The 18883-nt window shown below is 39.9% G+C and overlaps 1 protein-coding gene across 4 annotated transcripts in view; it reads left to right on the top strand.

The window, feature by feature from the left end:
- rbl2 (retinoblastoma-like 2 (p130)) overlaps positions 1-18883 on the top strand; it is a 103303-nt gene that overhangs the window by 49829 nt on the left and 34591 nt on the right. For all 4 annotated transcript variants that reach the window (XM_069901591.1, XM_069901592.1, XM_069901590.1 and 1 more), the window contains exons 6-12: positions 7839-7999; positions 8613-8677; positions 11512-11668; positions 14006-14172; positions 15405-15517; positions 15826-15929; positions 18646-18783. In XM_069901591.1, the coding sequence (XP_069757692.1) occupies positions 7839-7999; positions 8613-8677; positions 11512-11668; positions 14006-14172; positions 15405-15517; positions 15826-15929; positions 18646-18783 (905 nt within the window). The remainder of the gene's footprint in view (positions 1-7838; positions 8000-8612; positions 8678-11511; positions 11669-14005; positions 14173-15404; positions 15518-15825; positions 15930-18645; positions 18784-18883) is intronic.

The following is an 18883-nucleotide window of genomic DNA, read 5'->3' as shown; positions in this document are numbered from 1 at the left end:
CTTACTTGTGACTATTGCCCTTTTCAGTAATTTCAAGCATAACACTGGCATGGAGAGGCTGACTAAATTGCTGATAGGGGAGAAGTTTTTAAAGCTTGTCTCTTTCTCTGGCTTGGCTTCGCAGACGAAGATTTATGGAGGGGTAAATGTCCACGTCAGCTGCAGACTCGTTTGTGGCTGACAAGTCAGATGCAGGACAGGCAGACACGGTTGCAGGGAAAAATTGGTGGGTTGGGGTTGGGTGTTGGGTTTTTCCTCCTTTGTCTTTTGTCAGTGAGGTGTACCACAATGAGAAACAGCCACATTTTTAAACTTTTTAATCCCAATATCAGGTGAAGACAGTAACACTGTTTCAGATAATGGCTTCTCTTTGCTTCAAAGAACAGTACATGCAATTTGGGCATGTGAGAAAGTGGAAAAGTTTTGAGAAGATCTAAATCAGGTATTAAATAAAATTGCAAAAAATAACATCCCAAAAAATCCAGAGATCTTTCTTCTAAGTAATATAAGAAGTAAAGAACATGGACTCGATTTGGATGGAGCACAAAAAAGATTTATTATGATAGCCTTAGCTGTAGCAAAAAAAATGTATAATGTCAACCTGGAAATCAGAAGAGAGCCTGAGAATACAGCAATGTATTCCATTGGAAAAAAAATAAAATATAATTTAAGAAATAACATCACAGTATTCTAACAAATTTGGGAACCGTACATGGAACACAACAGAGAGGTCCTACTGCGGACCTCCACCTCCTAAAACGACAGAAGGAGAAGAAGACGAAGTGAACTGACCCAGTACGTAAAAGTAGACGCCACAATTTTCTGGTTTATTTTCATTGTGTGATGACATTGTTTAATGGCTTTAATGTATCGTATAGGTTGAGCGTTGAGTGGGTGGGGAGGGGGATAGGAAGGAGAAGGGAAGGGAGGGGAGAAAAAGGGGAGAAAATGACACTGTGTATATTCAAGTGGGAAATGTTTGTGTGCATTTTGGTCAATATGGTTCATAGTATGAAATTTTTTTTTTAAATTAAAAAAAGAAAGGAGCCACTTAAACAAAACTCTTGTGAAAGCAAGTTGCAGGTGCAGCTGAAGTACAGATCGTCTTGCATTGAATTTGTAAATGATTCAAAAATTCTCCAGATTTACTTAAGCCAGCAGGATGACAGTTAAGATACAAATTTGTGAAGAAATTATCAGTAATGGTTTGATCTGGAAGGGGCCCAGGCTTTATAAAGCAGGAGCAATAATATTTGTAACTGTAGATGTTAGATGGCAGGGTAGGTTGTGAACGATTCTGTCTCAGAGCACCAAATGGAATGCCACCCAGCAGAGCTTTTTTATTTATAGATTTTGCACAATATCGGCCCTTGAGCCTGTGCCACCCAAAAACACCCATGGCGGCATTCCTAGACTATGATTTAATTGGCCATAAAACTCTCTCATTTTTGCTGTTGGTTGCAATGCTACCTACATTCAGATCATGCAAATGTGCATCATGTGACTGGAGGAGATTCGCTCTTAGCTCAGTCTACCCCGTGTGCTATCACGATCAGTGGCTATTGGATCAGACAGTGTCAAAGCTGCTGCAGTACTGAAGATCTTGGCTCCTAAGCTGCTCCTCTTTAGTCAAGCTGTTCTAGTACATTTACAAACTGAAAATTGCCCAGGTATGTTCTATGCATAAAAAAAGCAGGACCAGTGCCATCAATCTAAATACCAGCCAATGTGTCTCCTAATAAACCATTAGCAGTGATGACTACTATTCCCAACAGAGAGATCAAGTAGGATGTATATATTGATGAAGCAAAGGGGATGACTGCCCTTGACATCAAGGAGCTCTGGGAAAATTGACTTCAGTCTTTACCAAGGAGAAATCTCTCCACCTTGCACAGACTAGAAGGGCCAAAGGGGGCTGTTTCTGTGCTGCAGTGTTCTATGGCTTGGTTGTTGAATCTCCCCACTCCCATAATGTCACCGTCAGAGATTCTCAGTGCAGGTCCAACCATCTACATCTGCTTCATCAATGACCTTACTTCCATAAGAGGATTAAAAGTAGGAATGCTGATTCATGATTGCATAACGTTCAATTCCATTTGCAACCCCCCCAGCAAATGAACCAGTCCACATCTGATGGTAGCGAGATCCAGACACCACTCAGGTGTAGTCCTTTTCATTGGCAAGTAATATATAAGGGGCACAAGAGTGCATGACAATTGGCCATCTGACAAAAGAGTCTCATTCAGCGACATTTGCATTGCTGATCCCCCACACCAGCAACGTCCTAAGGATCAACTTGACTCTAAAGTTAGTTGGGGTTAATCACACAGACACAGTGACAGCAAGAGCAGGCCAGGGACTGCATGTGACTTGGATATCGACACCATAAATCAGTTCCACATCTTAAAAGTACACCGGGAGCACACTATTGGAATTGCTGTAATCTCAGCATAACTCAGTCAGATCCACTCCATCCAGCCAGAACAATTCATCATAAACCCGCATGACTTGTAAGCTTTTAAGCTTCTACATCTTGGGCTTGCATCCCAATTATGTTGCATGAGCATGCTTTGGACATAAACCTCCTTGCCACTAACACAAAGTTTGCATCGAAAGTAATGTCTGTCTGAACCTTTATCTGGGTTTTATGGATGTGATCAGAGGAGGAGCAGAGAAGACCACCCACAGGACTGTGACCATGGCAGCAGACCAGTGAGGACCCGCACAGGCAGCGGGCTGTGGTCAAGAGACTCGCACCAGGCTGTAGACTGTTGGAGACTGGCTAAAGGGGTACCAGGCTTCGGATCCGAAAAGCGAGAGGATGCCAAGGGCGCTGAAGATTTCCTAATTGTTTGGGAGATTCGGTTCTGGAGCTCGGGTTGCCGATGGTATGGACTGGACTCAGTGTGGCTGCGGGAGTGCCGGAGGTGAATCCACAAACGCTCGGTGACCGAGTGGGGCGGGGGAGGGGGGGATCTCTTTCTCTGGTTATGAGGTGCTTCAGTGATGGCGAATCTGTCTTCCTTACAGTAGACAAAAGCAATTTTGTGTAATTTTTATTACACAACAATAATTTGAAACTTGATTAATGCTTCTTGTCTTGACAGTGCAGTTGCTGGATCCCATGTTTGAAATCCTCCCTGAAAAGATGAAATACTCCACAGCTAATGTTTTTCATTGTCGCAAAGTGTTGTTTTTTTTCCAGTTCATTAAAGCTCTGGTGAGAATCTTAATTTGTTGACCTTTGACTTTGATCCCATGAGGTAATGATATTTGCCTCTTCACCCTCTTTATCGTTAACTTTGTAAAAACAAATATTAAATATCAATTTGCTGTCACTGCGCCAGGAAAAATGATCCTGGTGCCTTATTTCTCCTCAAAGTGATTAGTTTCCCACCTCTGGCATCACCCCAACACTTGTTATTTAATTGAAGTAGTGGAACATACAAATCCAGCTGCTCAGGGATCAAGCAAATTCTACTTCCATTTGGTGCAGGAACAGACACGATAACGTACATTATGTCCACAGGGAGGTTTGAATTCACATGAATGCTTCCAGCCCCGCTGAGTTCCATAAGTGATTTGCCTTTTTTGTAAGCAGATTGAAGTTTTTTGGTGGGGGGGAAATAACGGGCGGAGCAGAGCAAAGTGACACATCAATGACAGTGAGATTGGCAAATTTATTATCTATCTTGCTGGAACCTCAATGGCAGGCAGCCAATGCACCAGGCAGCTCTCTCTTGAGTTTGCACGGAAGAAATCTGTGGACTGACCGGATAAAAGGCATGTGCAAATAATTAGAGGGCAATAAATTTCCATTGAGTCAGCAGTGTAAATTTTAGCTGTTTTCAAACCGGTTCCTAACTGTTAACAGAGTACTGGAGCTTGAAGTTTCGGAGCGATATCCAAATTGTTCCAAACTCCCTCTTGTTGGAACACGGGAAAGCATTTGTTGCCCTTTGCTTTAACATTTAGTGACTATTCAGCAGGTTGCAAGGTCAGTGTGCTTTGAAGGTATAGAATGTGAATTTTAAAGTGGTTTTTTTTGTTTTCTTTACATTTGTCTGAAATTGTTTCTTCGGGGGTTTTTTTGCAGCAAAGTTTATCAAGTCAGCTTGAGAGAAATGTACTACATATTTCCATTATTTTCTGAATTAATGAGACTTAATATTCCTTGATCATTCAAAGCTTTTAATTTTTTTAATTGAAGAATTCTTATTCAGTTTTATTTATTTTAATTTGACATATTTACTGATCAGTATCATGGTATATAAGTTTTGTCGTAAATGCTACTGTTGATTTCTTTACCTTGACTTCTTGGAGAGATAGTCTTTCCTTTAGCTTCAGCAAGTAGATGAACTGCTGACACACACCAGTTATTTATGCAGAACCTGGAAACAAAATAAAGAGAAATATGTTGGAAATGCTCAGCAAGGCCGACAATATCAGTAGACGGTGAAATCTGGTAAAACATTTCATGGTGGTTTAAGCAAAATTCAGTTCAATCATTTTCATAAAAAGGTGTTGTCAGATTTCAGTAGGAAATGATTGCTACGTTGAGATATTCAGTGGTTTGTTACCTTTTAATTCAATAGCTTCACTTATCTCCTTTAATTTTTAAAAAAAATTTAAATTAGACATACAGCAGTGTAACAGGCCAATTTGGCCTTACGAGTCATTTTAAACCCAATTAATCTATATCCAAGTACGTTTTTGAATGTTGGGAGAAACTGGAGCCCCCGGAGAAAACCCACAGAGAGACAGGGAAAACGTACAAACTCCTTAGCACTGGATTCAGACCCAGGTCCAGTCCTGATCGCTGGCCCTGTAAAGGCGTTGCGCTAACCGCTATGCCTTTATATCTGACATCTGCGCCTTACCATCTGACTTAGACAAACTCTGACTATTCTTGTTTATTATTTTTTAATTTGCCACAATCTAGGCATTGCTGCAAGGCCAGCATAATATTGCTGATCCGTAACCAGAGGTGGTTGGGAGCCAAATTTGTGAATTGCTACAATCCTCCTTGGCATTGGGTGGGAGGTTTCAGCATTTAAACAAAATGACATTGAAGCATCAACAATAAATTTCTAATTCAGGGTCGTGTACAGTCTGAAGGAGAATTTGCAGATGACGATGTTCCTTTGTAGCTACAATCCTTATCCTTGATGATGATGAAGGTTATGGGCTTGGGAGATGACATTGATGTAGCCAGTGTGAAGAACTGCAGTGCAAATTCTGGATGGTCCACACTGCAGCCACAGTGCATTGGTGTGGAGGGTATGAATGATTGTAGTGGTGAATGAATTACCTACAAAGTAGTTTGCTTCAGGCTCGGTGTTAACTTCTGAAGTGTTTTTGAAGCTGCAGTTATTCACACAAGAAGAGAATATTCTTGTGCCTTGTAAATCATTGAAGATCTTGGAGGCATTGAGTAGTGATCACTTACCACAGCGCACCCATCCCTTTCCAGAACATTTGTGGCTAGTGCATTTGAGTTTTTGCACATTAGTAGAAAGGTAATGCTATTGCTTGTTGGTCATTTCTCCAAAAGGGGGTTTCCCAAGGGATGGCACAGTTGGTGTAGCGGGTAGCGCAGTACTTTTACAGCACCAGTGATTGGGACCAAGGTTCAAATCCTGTTTTGTCTGTAAGGGGTTTGTACGTTCTCCCCATGACCGCATGGATTTTGCACAGGAGCTCCAGTTTCCTCCCACCCTTCAAACGTACCGGGGACGTAGGATAATGGGGCAGCAAAGACTCCCTCCATTTACCCCCTCCATAAATCTTCGTCTGCGAAGCCAAGCCAAAGAAAGAAGAAAGACTCGTAGGCCGAAATGGCCTCTAACTGTGCTGTATGTCTAAATTTTTAGAAAAAAAAACTTTTAGTAAAGTCTAGCCTAAGAGGTTACTGTGCAAAATTGAAGCAAGTTGGACAATATACTGTCACGCATTGAGAATTGGTTGGCAATCAGGAAATTAACGATATGAATAAATAGGTATTTCTCTTGGACAATAGGTATTTCTCTTGGTATTTCTCAAGTTGGACAATATACTGTCATGCATTGAGAATTGGTTGGCAATCAGGAAATTAACGATATGAATAAATAGGTACATCTCTTGATGGCTTATTCACAATATGTTATCAATGATTTGGATGGATCTTTTTCAGGTGCCTTGTTGCTGTTCAGCATGGGTGATCAAGTCTCTCCATCTATCTCGGTCTCTGACCCACCGAATTGTAGTGGTTGCCTCCCCTGTTTCTAACCGTGATGTTAATCCATCTCTCATTTTCATTCTCTGTCGGCCTCTGCTTCTTTTTCCTTCCAGCTTTCCAGTTGCAACTAAATGTTCTAATGTATCTCTTCACATGACATGTCTAAAAAATTTTGATTGCTTTTTTCTGATTCTTTTAAGAAATGTATGTTTTGTTTTCATTTTTTTTGTAGATCTTGTTCGTTTGTTATCCTAAGATATGTACGCCATTCTTCTGAGAAACCACATCTCTGCTGCATTAATTCTTTTTTCCATTGCATTTATGATGTCCAAAACTTGCAGGCATACATCAATGTAGGAAGAATGTAGCAGCTGAGAGTTCTAAGGCAGATGTCAATTGTTATTTTCTTGTTCGTTAGGATCTTTCTCATTTCTATAAATGCTGTTCTTGGCCTGGCTAGTCTTGCTTTTATGTCTATTTTGCATTTGCCATGAGATGTTACCCATGATCCAAGGTTACTTGAAGTTGTGAACTTGTTTCAGGATTTCATTTCCCAATTCGATCCTACAGTTTGGAATATCTGATTTCTTTGATGTTACCATTACTTCAGTCTTTTGCTCTCTGTGTTGATGGTACTAATTTCTGTTAATTAGTAGATGGATCTAAATGTAATTTTACAAGTTTGCAGCTACTACAAATTAGAACGGCAGTGAGTTGACTACAAAGGGGTGTTTAAGTGACTTAGGAGCTTGTGTGATTATGCAAATACATTGCAGACACAGCTTAACATGGATAAATGTGAACTTATCCATTTTTGGATCTAAAAGTAGAAAGATTATTAGCCGAATGATAATAGATTGGAAAAGGACGAGGTGTAATGTAACCTAAATGTCCTTGTACAGCAATCACTGAAAGCAAGCATTCAGATGCAACAAGCAGTTGGGAAGGATATGAATATGTCTGCAAGGATGTCTTTCTGGAGCTGAGCTGGGTCCTGATGAATTCTGGGTGTAGTTTTAATCTCCTTCCTGAGGCAGGCTCTACCTGCCATGGAAAGCAAGCAATGAATGTTTATTTGACTGATCCCTGGGATGATGGGTCTGATCAGGCCTATATTCTCTGGAATTTAGAAGGGGATCTCATGGAAATCAATAACATTCTAAGATGGCTCTAAAGACGAGAAGTGTGGAGGATTTTCCTGATGTTTGGGAGAGCAGAACCAGCTTCAGGAAAGGGTCGGGTGTGGAGGAGCATGTCATTTAGAACTGAGATCAGCAGGAGTCCCTTTACCCAGACGGTGGTGAACCTGTGAAATTATCTCCCACAGAAGGCAATGGCAGACAAGACATTAAATATATTCAAAAAGGTGGTGTAAATTTTACTTAATGCTAAAGGAATAAAGGTGGAATAAAAAACTCAACTGGATGATCAGCCGTGAAAGGTTTCAACATAAACTTTTTAAATTCAGATTTCATATTTATTGTCAGAGCACATACAATCCTGAGATTCTTTTTCCTGAGGGTTGAGTTTATTTTTAAAAAAATGAAATCTTACTGAAAGGTAGCTAAAATACTGAAGTGAGATCCAAAATCCAATTTCTGCGCTGTTCTATTTATTACAGGTTTATCTGAAGATTTCCATAGTAAAGATTATAAGCCTCCTTCAGAGCCTCCTTGCATTATTGACAAGCTATGCTCTGCATATGATGGATTGGAATTGGAGGCAAAGGGGATTAAACAACACTACTGGAAGCCATATGTCAGAAAGCTGTTTGATAAGAAGGTCTGTCAAGTAAACTTCACAAATTTGACTGTTTGCCATTTATGGTTTACACATTTTCTTTACTCACATTGCAAAGTGAATGCAAGTTCAATCACATTAGTACCTGTTCTGTCATTTGAATTATACATTGTATTCAAGATTTGGTGCAAATTGACTAACATTAAGCTTCATTTTCATCAAATTGGGTGATGCAAATGCTGCATGTGGATAGCCTCCATTACTTAATGTGAAACACAGTGGAGAAAAGTACGGGGTAAACTCGCATTGGTCTGTGCCAGTAACCATCCTTCGTTCTAACCACAGATGAGCATCCTGTGCTATCACAGGACATCCCTGGAAGGTATGTTTTAAAACTGGGTTACTTCAGTGGTTTGCATCATGTCTGCTTAAGATAACCTTAGTATGACTTTGTGGAAACATTGCATAGGTACAGCCCCCTTCTGTTAGGTTAGGCTCAATTTAAACAGATCCCTAACACATTGAAATGTGCACATTTCAAATTTCAAAGAAAAAATTGCATCCAGTTTCTCAGCTCAAATGCAACCTAGGCAGTTTTATGCATAGCATTTCTTGACATTTTGCAAAAAAATGATGTTCTTGTGATTGATGACAGATCCTGAAGGGAAGAGGAGAAACTTTAACTGGCTTTCTGGACCCTGGCAACTTTACAGACAGCATGTAAGCCATGTGAAAACTCACTTTCTTGGACTTATTATGTCCTTCTCTAAATTTAATCAATTGGTAATGGAGCAAATAGCAACACACAATTTGTGAAGAAGTTTAAAGCCATACATTTGTACAGCACAGAAATGTGCATGTCCACTCCCATCTGCTCTAGTTACATTTGCCCACATTTGAACGGTAACTTTCTGTGCCTTGTCTGCTTATTGTATGTCAAAATTTCTCTTAAATATAGTAATGACTCCACCACCTCCAGATTTCAACCACTCCATGTGAAAATACCCTCAGAATTCCTCTTTAAATCTCCCACCTCTTACCTTAAAGCAATCTCCACTTGCTTTTGAAAGCCCTGTCACGGAAAAAGTGATTTTGACTATCTACCCATTCATGACTCCGATAATTATATGTACTTGTATCAGGTCACTCTTCAACCTTCTTCACTCGAGGGATAATAAGCCTACCTTATGCAATCTCTCCTCATAACTCAAGTCCACCTATCAAGGAAACATTTTTGTAATCTCTGCACTCTTGCCATCCATAGGACCATAGAATGCTTCAGCATAGAAAGCAGGCCATTTGGCCCTTCTAATCCATGGTGTGGTGACCTGAATTGCACATAATACTCCAAGTGTGGTCTAACTGGGATTACTTTCTTCTAGCAGCAGATTGCCATAGAAAGTTGAGAAACAACATTCTCTCTTATATTCAGTGCCCTGACCTATGAAGGCAATCATCCATATACATTCTTATCGATCTATGCTGCCACTTTGAGTGAAATTTGAAGTTTGATCCCTAATTCTCTGTTCATCAAAATTCCTAAATGTTCTATCATTTAATGTATATTTTCAACACCAAAATGGCCCAAGAGATCATTGGGGTCTCCCTTTCCTCTATTGATGACATTCACTGGGATTGTTGCTTAAATAGAGCTTAAAGAATTATAGAGGACACTTCCAATCCAACACACAGTATCTTTGACCTACTACCATCAGGAAGAAGGACAGGAACATCAAAATCAGGACTGCCAGGCTAGGAAATAGCTTCTTCCTACAGTCTGTGAGATTGATGGACAGTATTCTGTAACTGAGTAAATCATCTCAAAATATACATAAATTTATTTTAAAATGTATCTTTTTGTATGCATGTGATTATTGTGTGCACCTTACATTTGACAGGATTAGATTTTGTCTGCTAGTATTCTATCCAACTGATCCTATTCCTGTGGTTGCTTCCTCACTCTCCACACCTTCACCAATTTTTGAGTCACCAAAAACTTACTGATCATATGGCCATACATTGGCATCCATTGTTAATATATAATGCAAACAGCACTTCCAACACCCAACCCCAACCAACCAATTTTCCCCTGCAGCCGCTGCAACCGTGTCTGCCTGTCCCGCATCGGACTTGTCAGCCACAAACGAGCCTGCAGCTGACGTGGACTTTTACCCCCTCCATAAATCTTCGTCCGCGAAGCCAAGCCAAAGAAGACTGTGGTACACCATAGACTTACACTACCATCTTCTAGCTCTAATCATCAAGGCAATTTTGCATCACCTTATCAAATGCCTCAATGAAGTTTATATAGATAGCATCTACTGCCTTGCCTTCATCAGCCTAAAAAACTGTCAGATTTCAGATTCATATTTCAGACACAGGATTTCTGTCACAAAACCATGCCAACCATCCCTATTCAGAACGTGCCTTTCCTAATGAACATAACTTGTCCCTTAGAATTTTCATCGTCAATTTCCCAATGTGCAGTCGGGATCACCAGCCTTTACTTATCCCTCTGCCCTTTCTAAATAAAGCAACAATATTAGCTATCCTCCAGCCTTCAGGGACCTTACCAGTAACAAAAACCTCCAAGAGGACCCTATCTCTTCTTTTGTTCTGGAGTAGATCTCATAAAATGTAAATGGATTTAATAAAATTTCCAGAGACTTTCTTCATTCAGAGTTGCAATGAGTGGAATTCTGTTATTCCAATCGCATTCTTAATGCTAAATAGGGGCTAGAGTTATGTCACTCTTGTTGCTTTATTTTGCCATTTTTTAATTATTTGTTGGTGTTTTGGAACCATAGAACACTTCAGCACAGAAACAGGCCCTTTGGCCCTTCTAGTCTGTGCTGAACCATTTGGTTTGCCTAGTCCCACTGCACCCAGTAAAAAATTTAATATTTTAATTGCTTTTATTTTAATATTTTTAATTGTTTTTTTATCAAATGTTTATCAAAAATGGGTTAAATAGCATATGACTGCCAAAGTTCATGGAGGAGCAGGGCAAGTCATTGACAGGAATGTATTTTGTCCTGTTCAGTCATCCCATCCAAAAATAGCTGAAGATTGGGTCAGGATGGTCACTCCCATCACTGTTCTGCAACAACTACACATACACAACGTTAAGTAACATTATTATCCATAATGATTCATTATGCATCAGATAATCATGATTGCAGTGCCCTATGAAGCCCATGTGTAATTTGAGGGGTAGGTTGTGGGGATTGTAGGTGTTGATGTATTTGAACACGTCCAGTATGATGTCATTTCCACATTCCGAGCCAACGTCCATTCAGCACCACAAGGACAAATCAACTGTTATCTCATGGCTGTTTATAGGACCTAACTGTGTGTGGATTGGTTTGTGTATTTGTATAAATGAAAAACCTTGTTGACACTTGGAAAGTGGCTGTGATGCCCTTTGAAACAGAAACATACAAAATGCAATTACTTTGGCACATTTGTAAGCAGGAAAAAGATGTCAAGAGCTGAATTCTGGTTTTATTTTTGGACAGTTCCTGTTTATTTTTATTTTCTCTGTTTCCTCTCAGTAAAGCCATTAACAAAGTTTATGAAGAATACGTGTTAACTGTGGGAAGCATCGATGAAAGGAGTTTCTTGGAAGATGATGCCAGTGATAGGTTTCTGAGCAGCATGTCACGTATAGAGATGACTGAAAGGATGCAAGTTCAGCAACATTTTGACAACGTAAGTATTACATTCTGTTTGTGAAGCCTCTGCAAGCACTGTCCTGTCAGTGACAAGAGAGAACACTGGGGCAGTACGGTTAGCAGAGCGGTTAGTGCAATGCCATTACAGTGCCAGCGACCCAGGTCTGAATTTAGCACTGTCTGCAGGGAGTTTGTATGTTCTCCCTGTGTCCCCATGGGTTTCCTCTGGATACTCCAGTTTCCTCCTAGCCTCCAAAAATGTGTGGGGTTTGTTGGTTAATTGGTATATTAGGGCAGCACAGGCTTGTGGGGCAGAAGGGCCTGTTATAGTGCTCCATCTCTAAATTAATATATTACAAATGTACAAGTGATGACAGCAGGAATTGCGGTGGGTCTTTATTGTCTAGGCCAACAGTGAGCTCAAATTTATAGAATCAAAGGGATCATTAACCAAAAATGATTGATCTGTGTACAAGGAATGGCACGTCTTGAATGATACATCTAGGCCACTGGCAGAAACCTTATAGAGTTCCTTATTTATAAAAGGGGGAAGTTGATATCTTGCCAAAGTTACTCATTCTTTTGCAGGTTCATCTTGTTTCTCTGTTGAACCCTCAGTCTTCTGCTCAAGTTTTAAGTGGACCACCCAGCATCCAGCAATTTGCTCCTTCTGTCGGGGAGGGGGGGGGCGGTGGTTAGATGAGGCATGGTTTCTGAAGAAAAATCAGGACATTTTCTATTTATATTAATGCTTTTTCCAAGGCCTCTTGCTGATGTCTTGCTGGAATGTTTTTTTGCAAATTTAGAGCTGTTGAAGGAATTTTGTTCTGACTTACCCAACAGTCCTCCAAAAACATTTGCAGCTTGGAGGTTAATCGGTGTATTTTGGCGGCACAGGCTTGTGGGCCGGAAGGATTTGTCACCATGCTGTATGGCCTAATTTAATGAAAAATTGTACCCATTCCTCAAGGATTTTATATCATTTTGTAAAATACCCATTTAAACATTTCAGATGACTGAGTCAAAGCACCAAACATTGGGAAGAGAGCTAGGGGACATTGGAGAGGAAGATCTGTCTGAGTTTTAAATGTACTGATTTACTTCAAGTCACTTAACACAATGTGTCTGATTATTGTACATTTCTATGATATTAAAATCTATCCTTGTGTCTCGAGGACCGATGGAAATGGGAGACAATCTCACTGTGAGATTTTTATTGATGTTAAATCTCACTGTTCATTATTTCATTTATCTGTTAAGCCACTTGATGTCCATCAGTTTTTAAAAAATCAAAGAAATTTCCTTCTGTAATTAACTGTAATCTGTCTGATAAACATTTAAGAATATAATTTGTGTCTCTGGCAAGGATATTCCATTTGTATGCTGAGACCAAAACTTCTGAATTGGAGAGTGAATTCCTGTTGGTTCATGGCTCCAAATCTAGATTTCATGAAGTATTACACTCTTGGTTAGTCTGAAGCAAGAGAACCTTTTGCTTGTCTAACATGGGGTGAAAAATGTGAATGAAAGGAGGGTAAGATAATGGATCCTTGTATCAGCACCCCACAGAATTTAAAGGAACAATTCCCTGTTTTAACAATGTTCCAATGACCTTCTTGTATAACCAATCTGAAATTAGAAACACACACAGGGTGATATTGCCAGAAATTCAGAGTGGGCTTTGGGGTTTAGTTTTGAACTGGATGGCATTGATGGTTACTGGTTGCCAGTTCCACATAGAGATGTTGGTTTGCATCAGTGAATCTGCTAACCTGTCCTTCCTCGTGTATCTGTGCTCTGCAAAACAGAAGTATGGAACGTGTTGGAGGTTAAGTCAGAGGTGCAACTTGCCTCCCACTCTTACTCATGGAACGGCCTTGACCGTGAATCCTGAGCATTTGGGAGCCATACATAACCACAAAAGAACATTTTAACAGGTGTCCCACGAGCAATGAATGCATTGCGTGGACTGGGTTGAGTAGAACAATCCAGCCCAATTTATTATCGTTAAAATTTACATTAAAATTTACATTTTGAATTTTCAGGACCTAATTGATTGGAGATGAGGCCCACAAAGGAGGGATTTGAATTGAATTGAAGAGATTTTTTTTAGCTGGTCACAGAATCAAGCAAAGCATATCTGCATTTTCAATAAATGACAAGCAAAGCATAACGTAATATTGGTAAATGTGCTCTCAACTTTAATTTTAGAGCCAACTTGTAAAGGCAATCGCAAAGGTGTAAATTCATTGAATTAATTCTTAATCCAGTTGTGCTTCTCCCTGATTATGATACTTGCCTGTTTGTGTAGCTCACGCTGGAATCATTGCCAGAGAAATGGGTGTGATCTCTATATCATTATTTTCTCCACCAGTCCAGGGCACTCACTGTTTCAACACCACTCACTGCTCGCAAATATATAAAGGAGAGCAACTTGTGTGTGACCCCCGTATCCACTGCTACACAGTGTGTTAGTCATCTTCATGCCATATTAGCTGGGTTGAAAAATGATCCAACTGAGAGATTATTTCAGATTTTCAGGTGAGCTCTATGTTAAGATTAACATTTTATGTTGAAATATAATCCCAGATAGTATGAGCATCCATTAATGTTTGATAAGAATGTTTAATAAATATAATTAAAGGTCACAATCTGATTTTTCATAACCATCGATAGCCAGCTGTGTATTCATTATCTTGATATATTTCTACAAGGGCTGCAATATCTTTAAAATGAGAGTACTGTACAGCCTCAGTATACTTTGGGTATTATGGGACAACATCCAACACCTGAGTTATAGAGCACCTGCACCATCAATGATCTAATTTTTGCCTTAATTTAGTTCAGACAGGATGAACAAATTTCCCCAAATGTCCATCCCCCAGGCCCCCATTCTCCCCACTCAGTCTTCATTGCTTTTTTATCCCATACCTACAACTTGTTGTGGATTCTTTTCCAGAATTGATCGCACCAACCTCAGGGCTGCTGTTGTCAGAAGGCTTTCACAAATTACAATTCGTTAAATTCTATGGGGAATATTCGCGCCCTCTTGTGCCTTCTTGAAAAAGGAGAATATGAATGTGGTTGAAGTCATGGTGCAAGTGCGGAGGGAATGAGTGAAGTTGTTAAGATCATTTAGCATCATAGAATGGATACAACACAGAAGGAGGTCATTTGCCTTTGATGGCCACTTTGCCTATCCACCAAAGGATTTTTTCTGCCAGTGGGAATCTGAAAACAAGATTTTAATGCTGTTTGATGGGGCATGGCTGTGGATAATTGAACACGGGGAGGGGTGTGAAGGATGAATAGAATCTACTGCAAGGAAGCAGGTTTGAAAGAGCTCAAGTTCTTGGTCAGATCTGAACTTTAAAAAAATGACATGAGTGAAATTGAGGCAGGGTGGAAATGGGGAATGTTGGATAATTCACCTCAATGATAGAGATATACTGGTAATTTGAATCTCATCTCTTGGACAAGATAGTTCGTTGGACAGAAGGGTCTTTGCAAAAATTTTGAAGATATAAAAGATGAAAGATATATCAAAGTTTCTTTTAATCCAAGAGTTACGTGATTAAATGATATGTTGTTAGACTGAGAATGAACTTGCAATATAAATTTTTAGACCATATGCCTGAAAAATAATGGTGCAAGGGGTCTGGCGAAAGAAGGAATGTGAAAGATATTGCGGATCATTTTTTGTTTTGAAACTGGAAATCAACTCCAAATGAAAATTGTTGAGACGGGTGATAATTCATGTGCCTTTCTTTCAGGTCTTGCTCTAGAGATCCCACACAGTCTGTCCATTACAGAGTTCAAGAGATGGGTGAAATATTTTGTCATTATTACACACAGTCTACCAAGGATCACTCTGGATTCTCAATAGGTTAGTACAGTTGATACGAAACAAGTTTCTGAAAGACTACCAATAAAACCTCAAGGGAATAAACCACTGCGTACCAATTTCCTTGTTATGATCTGTAGAGTTAATCCATTATTCTTCCAGATGGTTGTTTTAAATTTCATTAATATTTATTACTCCCCCCTCTCTCCCCCAAATTGCTTTTATTTACCAAGAACTAAATTGAAGAAATTGTCATTATACTTGTGTTAATAAACTAGAATTTATGTTTGTGTTGTAAATGACCTATGGCGGTGCAAATAAAAATGTTAAGATATTTGGTTTGCACACAGACTCTGCCACCAAGCACCTTCGACTTGCGAAGATTCTGTACTACAAAGTTCTGGAAGCTGTGATTGAGCAAGAAAAGAGGAGGTTAGGAGAAATAGATCTGACTGTAAGTACAAATTAAAATATTTTTCAAACCAGTTAAGCATTTAGTGATTGCTGCTTGTTGTATTAGGTGTAAATTTCTATGTGCTGATATCACAAAAGAGTCAAGTTTGGATTGAACTGATATATGAATTGTGAATGGTATTCATGCGGTACAGTACATTTCCAATTATCCAAAACGCTCAGTTAACTGCATTTTCCGGATATCTGAAAAATGGCTTTAAGCAGCAGAAACTTGTATCACCCGTCGCCGATCCAGACACCTCCCCACCGTTGTCACGGAACCTGCCCGGGAGCCCGAGGTCTCCGCTCCGATCCCAGCCCTGCAGCATCAGCATAATACTTGTTTCATCAGTTAAGACAAGAACAAAGAATAAGGGAAGGTTTTTCAAGCGTGAGGTAAAGTTTAATTCATAAAAAAGTGATCTCTACTTACAAAAATAAGATAAATGCAGCAACATTCAAAATGGTGCTAACAGCGTGTCAGAGTTCCACTTGAGCACGGCATGTTAAAAAAAAATAACTTTTTTTTTCAACTTACGACATCACGTCACCACCAAAAAATTTCACGGATAACTGAGAATTTCGGTAAAGTGGTTTTCGGATAATCAAAAACGTATATCAAAATAAGTTTAAATTCAATTTTGCCATGTCACTTCATAATACAGTGAAACCCCTGGTATCCGTCACCTATGAGGATTGGTAGATGCCGGATAAGTGAATTTTATGGTTCCTTGAGACTGCGTGATACGTTATTGGAAAACTAACAGAGAGGCAAAGTACTTCCGTACTTTTTTATCTATTTATTTTCCACGGTTTTTTTTTGCTAGTTGTTTGAGGCTGCCACTTGCTTGAATTCCGGACAGCAGGGGTTTTACCGTTTCTCATAACTTTGTTTGTGAACACTTCATTTGGGCTAGTAACAGGCAACTCGACAAGCTTTGTCGCTACCTTTGCTTAATGCATTCCCTCTGATGCTCCAGTAGAGGGTTGTTGGCACCAATGGTTGACAAACCCACTAAAACTGGAAAGAAACTTGAGTCAAAAGCACAAAGTTGAGTCAGTTACATTTTAAAGGTTGAAAACTATGTTGAAATTCAACATTTCTGAGAAGCAATGCAATGTTTCAAAATATCTGATGCATATATTTTATATGAAACATTTTTACTTTTGTTTGTATTTATTTTACCACAACTGATGACATAAAGGTGATAGAAGATGACAGAAAGGCTGGAGGAGTTGTGGATAGAGGATTGTTGAAGGCTATAGCAGCATATAGGCAGGAAGCAGAGTTGGGTGGAAAAGCGGCAGATGGAGTTCAATCTGGATAAGTGTGAAGTGGTAGATTTTAGGAAGACAAACTTGAAGGAAGAGCACATGGTTAATGGGAGGATTCTTCACAATGTAAAAGAACAGAAGGAGTCCAAATCCATAATCTCTTAAACTTGTCATGCAGGTTGAGAGGGCAGTTTAGAAAGTTTATGGAATGCTGGTCTTCATTAGTCATGGGATTGAGTTCAAGAGTCATGAGATAATGTTGCTCCTCTATAAAACTCTGGTTAGACCACCCTTGGAATATTGTGTTCAGTTCTGGTTGCCTCATTGCTGGAAGGGTATGGAAGCCATAGAGAGTGTGCGGAGGAAATTTACCAGTATGTTGCCTGAATTGGAGAACATGTCTATGAGGCAAAGTTGACAGAGCAAGGGCTTTTTTCTTTGGAGTGGAGATGGATGAGGTGACTTAATTGAGATGTACAAGATTATGTAAGGCACAGATAGGGTGTACGGCCAGCACCTTTTTTCCAGGATGAGACTAGCAAGCTGCAAAGGGCATTTGTACAAGGTGAGGAAAGGAAAGTTTTGGCGTGATTTTTTTAAACAGAGAGTAGTAGGTGCCTGGAATGCATTGCCATGGGTGGTGGTGGAGGCTGGTACAACAGAGACGTTTAAAAGATTCTTATACAAGCACATGGATGCAAGAAAAATAGAGGGTTATGGGTTGAGGTAAGGAATGTTTAATTTGTTGAGTGGGTTTATATAAGTTTGCACAATATTGTAGGCCGAAGGGCCTGTATTGTGCTGTAAAGTTTGATGTTCTATGCTCTATGATGTTACTTGAATGTTTCATGAAAACAATGTCATAATCACGAAGAAACATCTGCAGCTACACGATCCTTTATCCGGAACCCTTGTGTATTCCGAATTTTGGATTTTTCCAGATTTCGGAAAGCCCACCCAAATTGTGCTGCCGTATCTACCCCCATTCCCTTCCAGTCGCCCAGCTGTCTCCCCCAACCGTGGTCACCCGGCCGCCTAACCCGACTGCCGGTCCATCGGCCTCCACAGTCCCTCGGCTGCCTCCCCCAATCGTGGGTCCCTCAGCCTTCTCCCCTGACCGCGGTCCCTTGGCCGCCTGGCAGACTCTCCCGGCCGCCAATTCCTCGGCCACCCAGCAGTCTCCCCCGACCGCCGGACCTTCGGCCGTCTCCCCCAACCGCCAGTCCCCACTTGCCAGATTTTGGAGCTTCTGGATTTTAGATGTCCAGATAAAGGATCGTATACCTGTACAAGAAAGAAATTAGCATGAGATGAAGCTCTCATGATGGATAGATAAGAAGGTTCCAGAGATGAAGATTTTTACAGTAAAGAATCAATTAAATGTTCAGTGTTTGTGGTTTATCATCTACCAATTAGGGCAAATTCTGATTCTTCTCATGCAGGGAATTTTGGAACAGGATATATTCCATCGATCTCTTTTAGCTTGCTGCCTTGAAATTGTTATCTTTTCCTATAAACCTCCAGGCAATTTTTCATGGATCATTGATATCTATGACATTCCATCCTACCACTTTTATAAGGTAAGGGATAATAATTTACCGCCTCAAATTAATCCTCCAAAATTGAAGCCCAAGGTTTTACCCTCAGGTAATATCTTGAAAGACGCTTGTGTTTATTTTG

The sequence above is a fragment of the Narcine bancroftii genome, chromosome 10 (assembly GCF_036971445.1).
Source record: "Narcine bancroftii isolate sNarBan1 chromosome 10, sNarBan1.hap1, whole genome shotgun sequence".
In the NCBI taxonomy this organism is placed as follows: Eukaryota; Metazoa; Chordata; class Chondrichthyes; order Torpediniformes; family Narcinidae; genus Narcine; species Narcine bancroftii.
The sequence above is the reverse complement of the archived record's forward strand: the minus strand, read 5'-3'. Positions and strand labels throughout refer to the sequence as shown.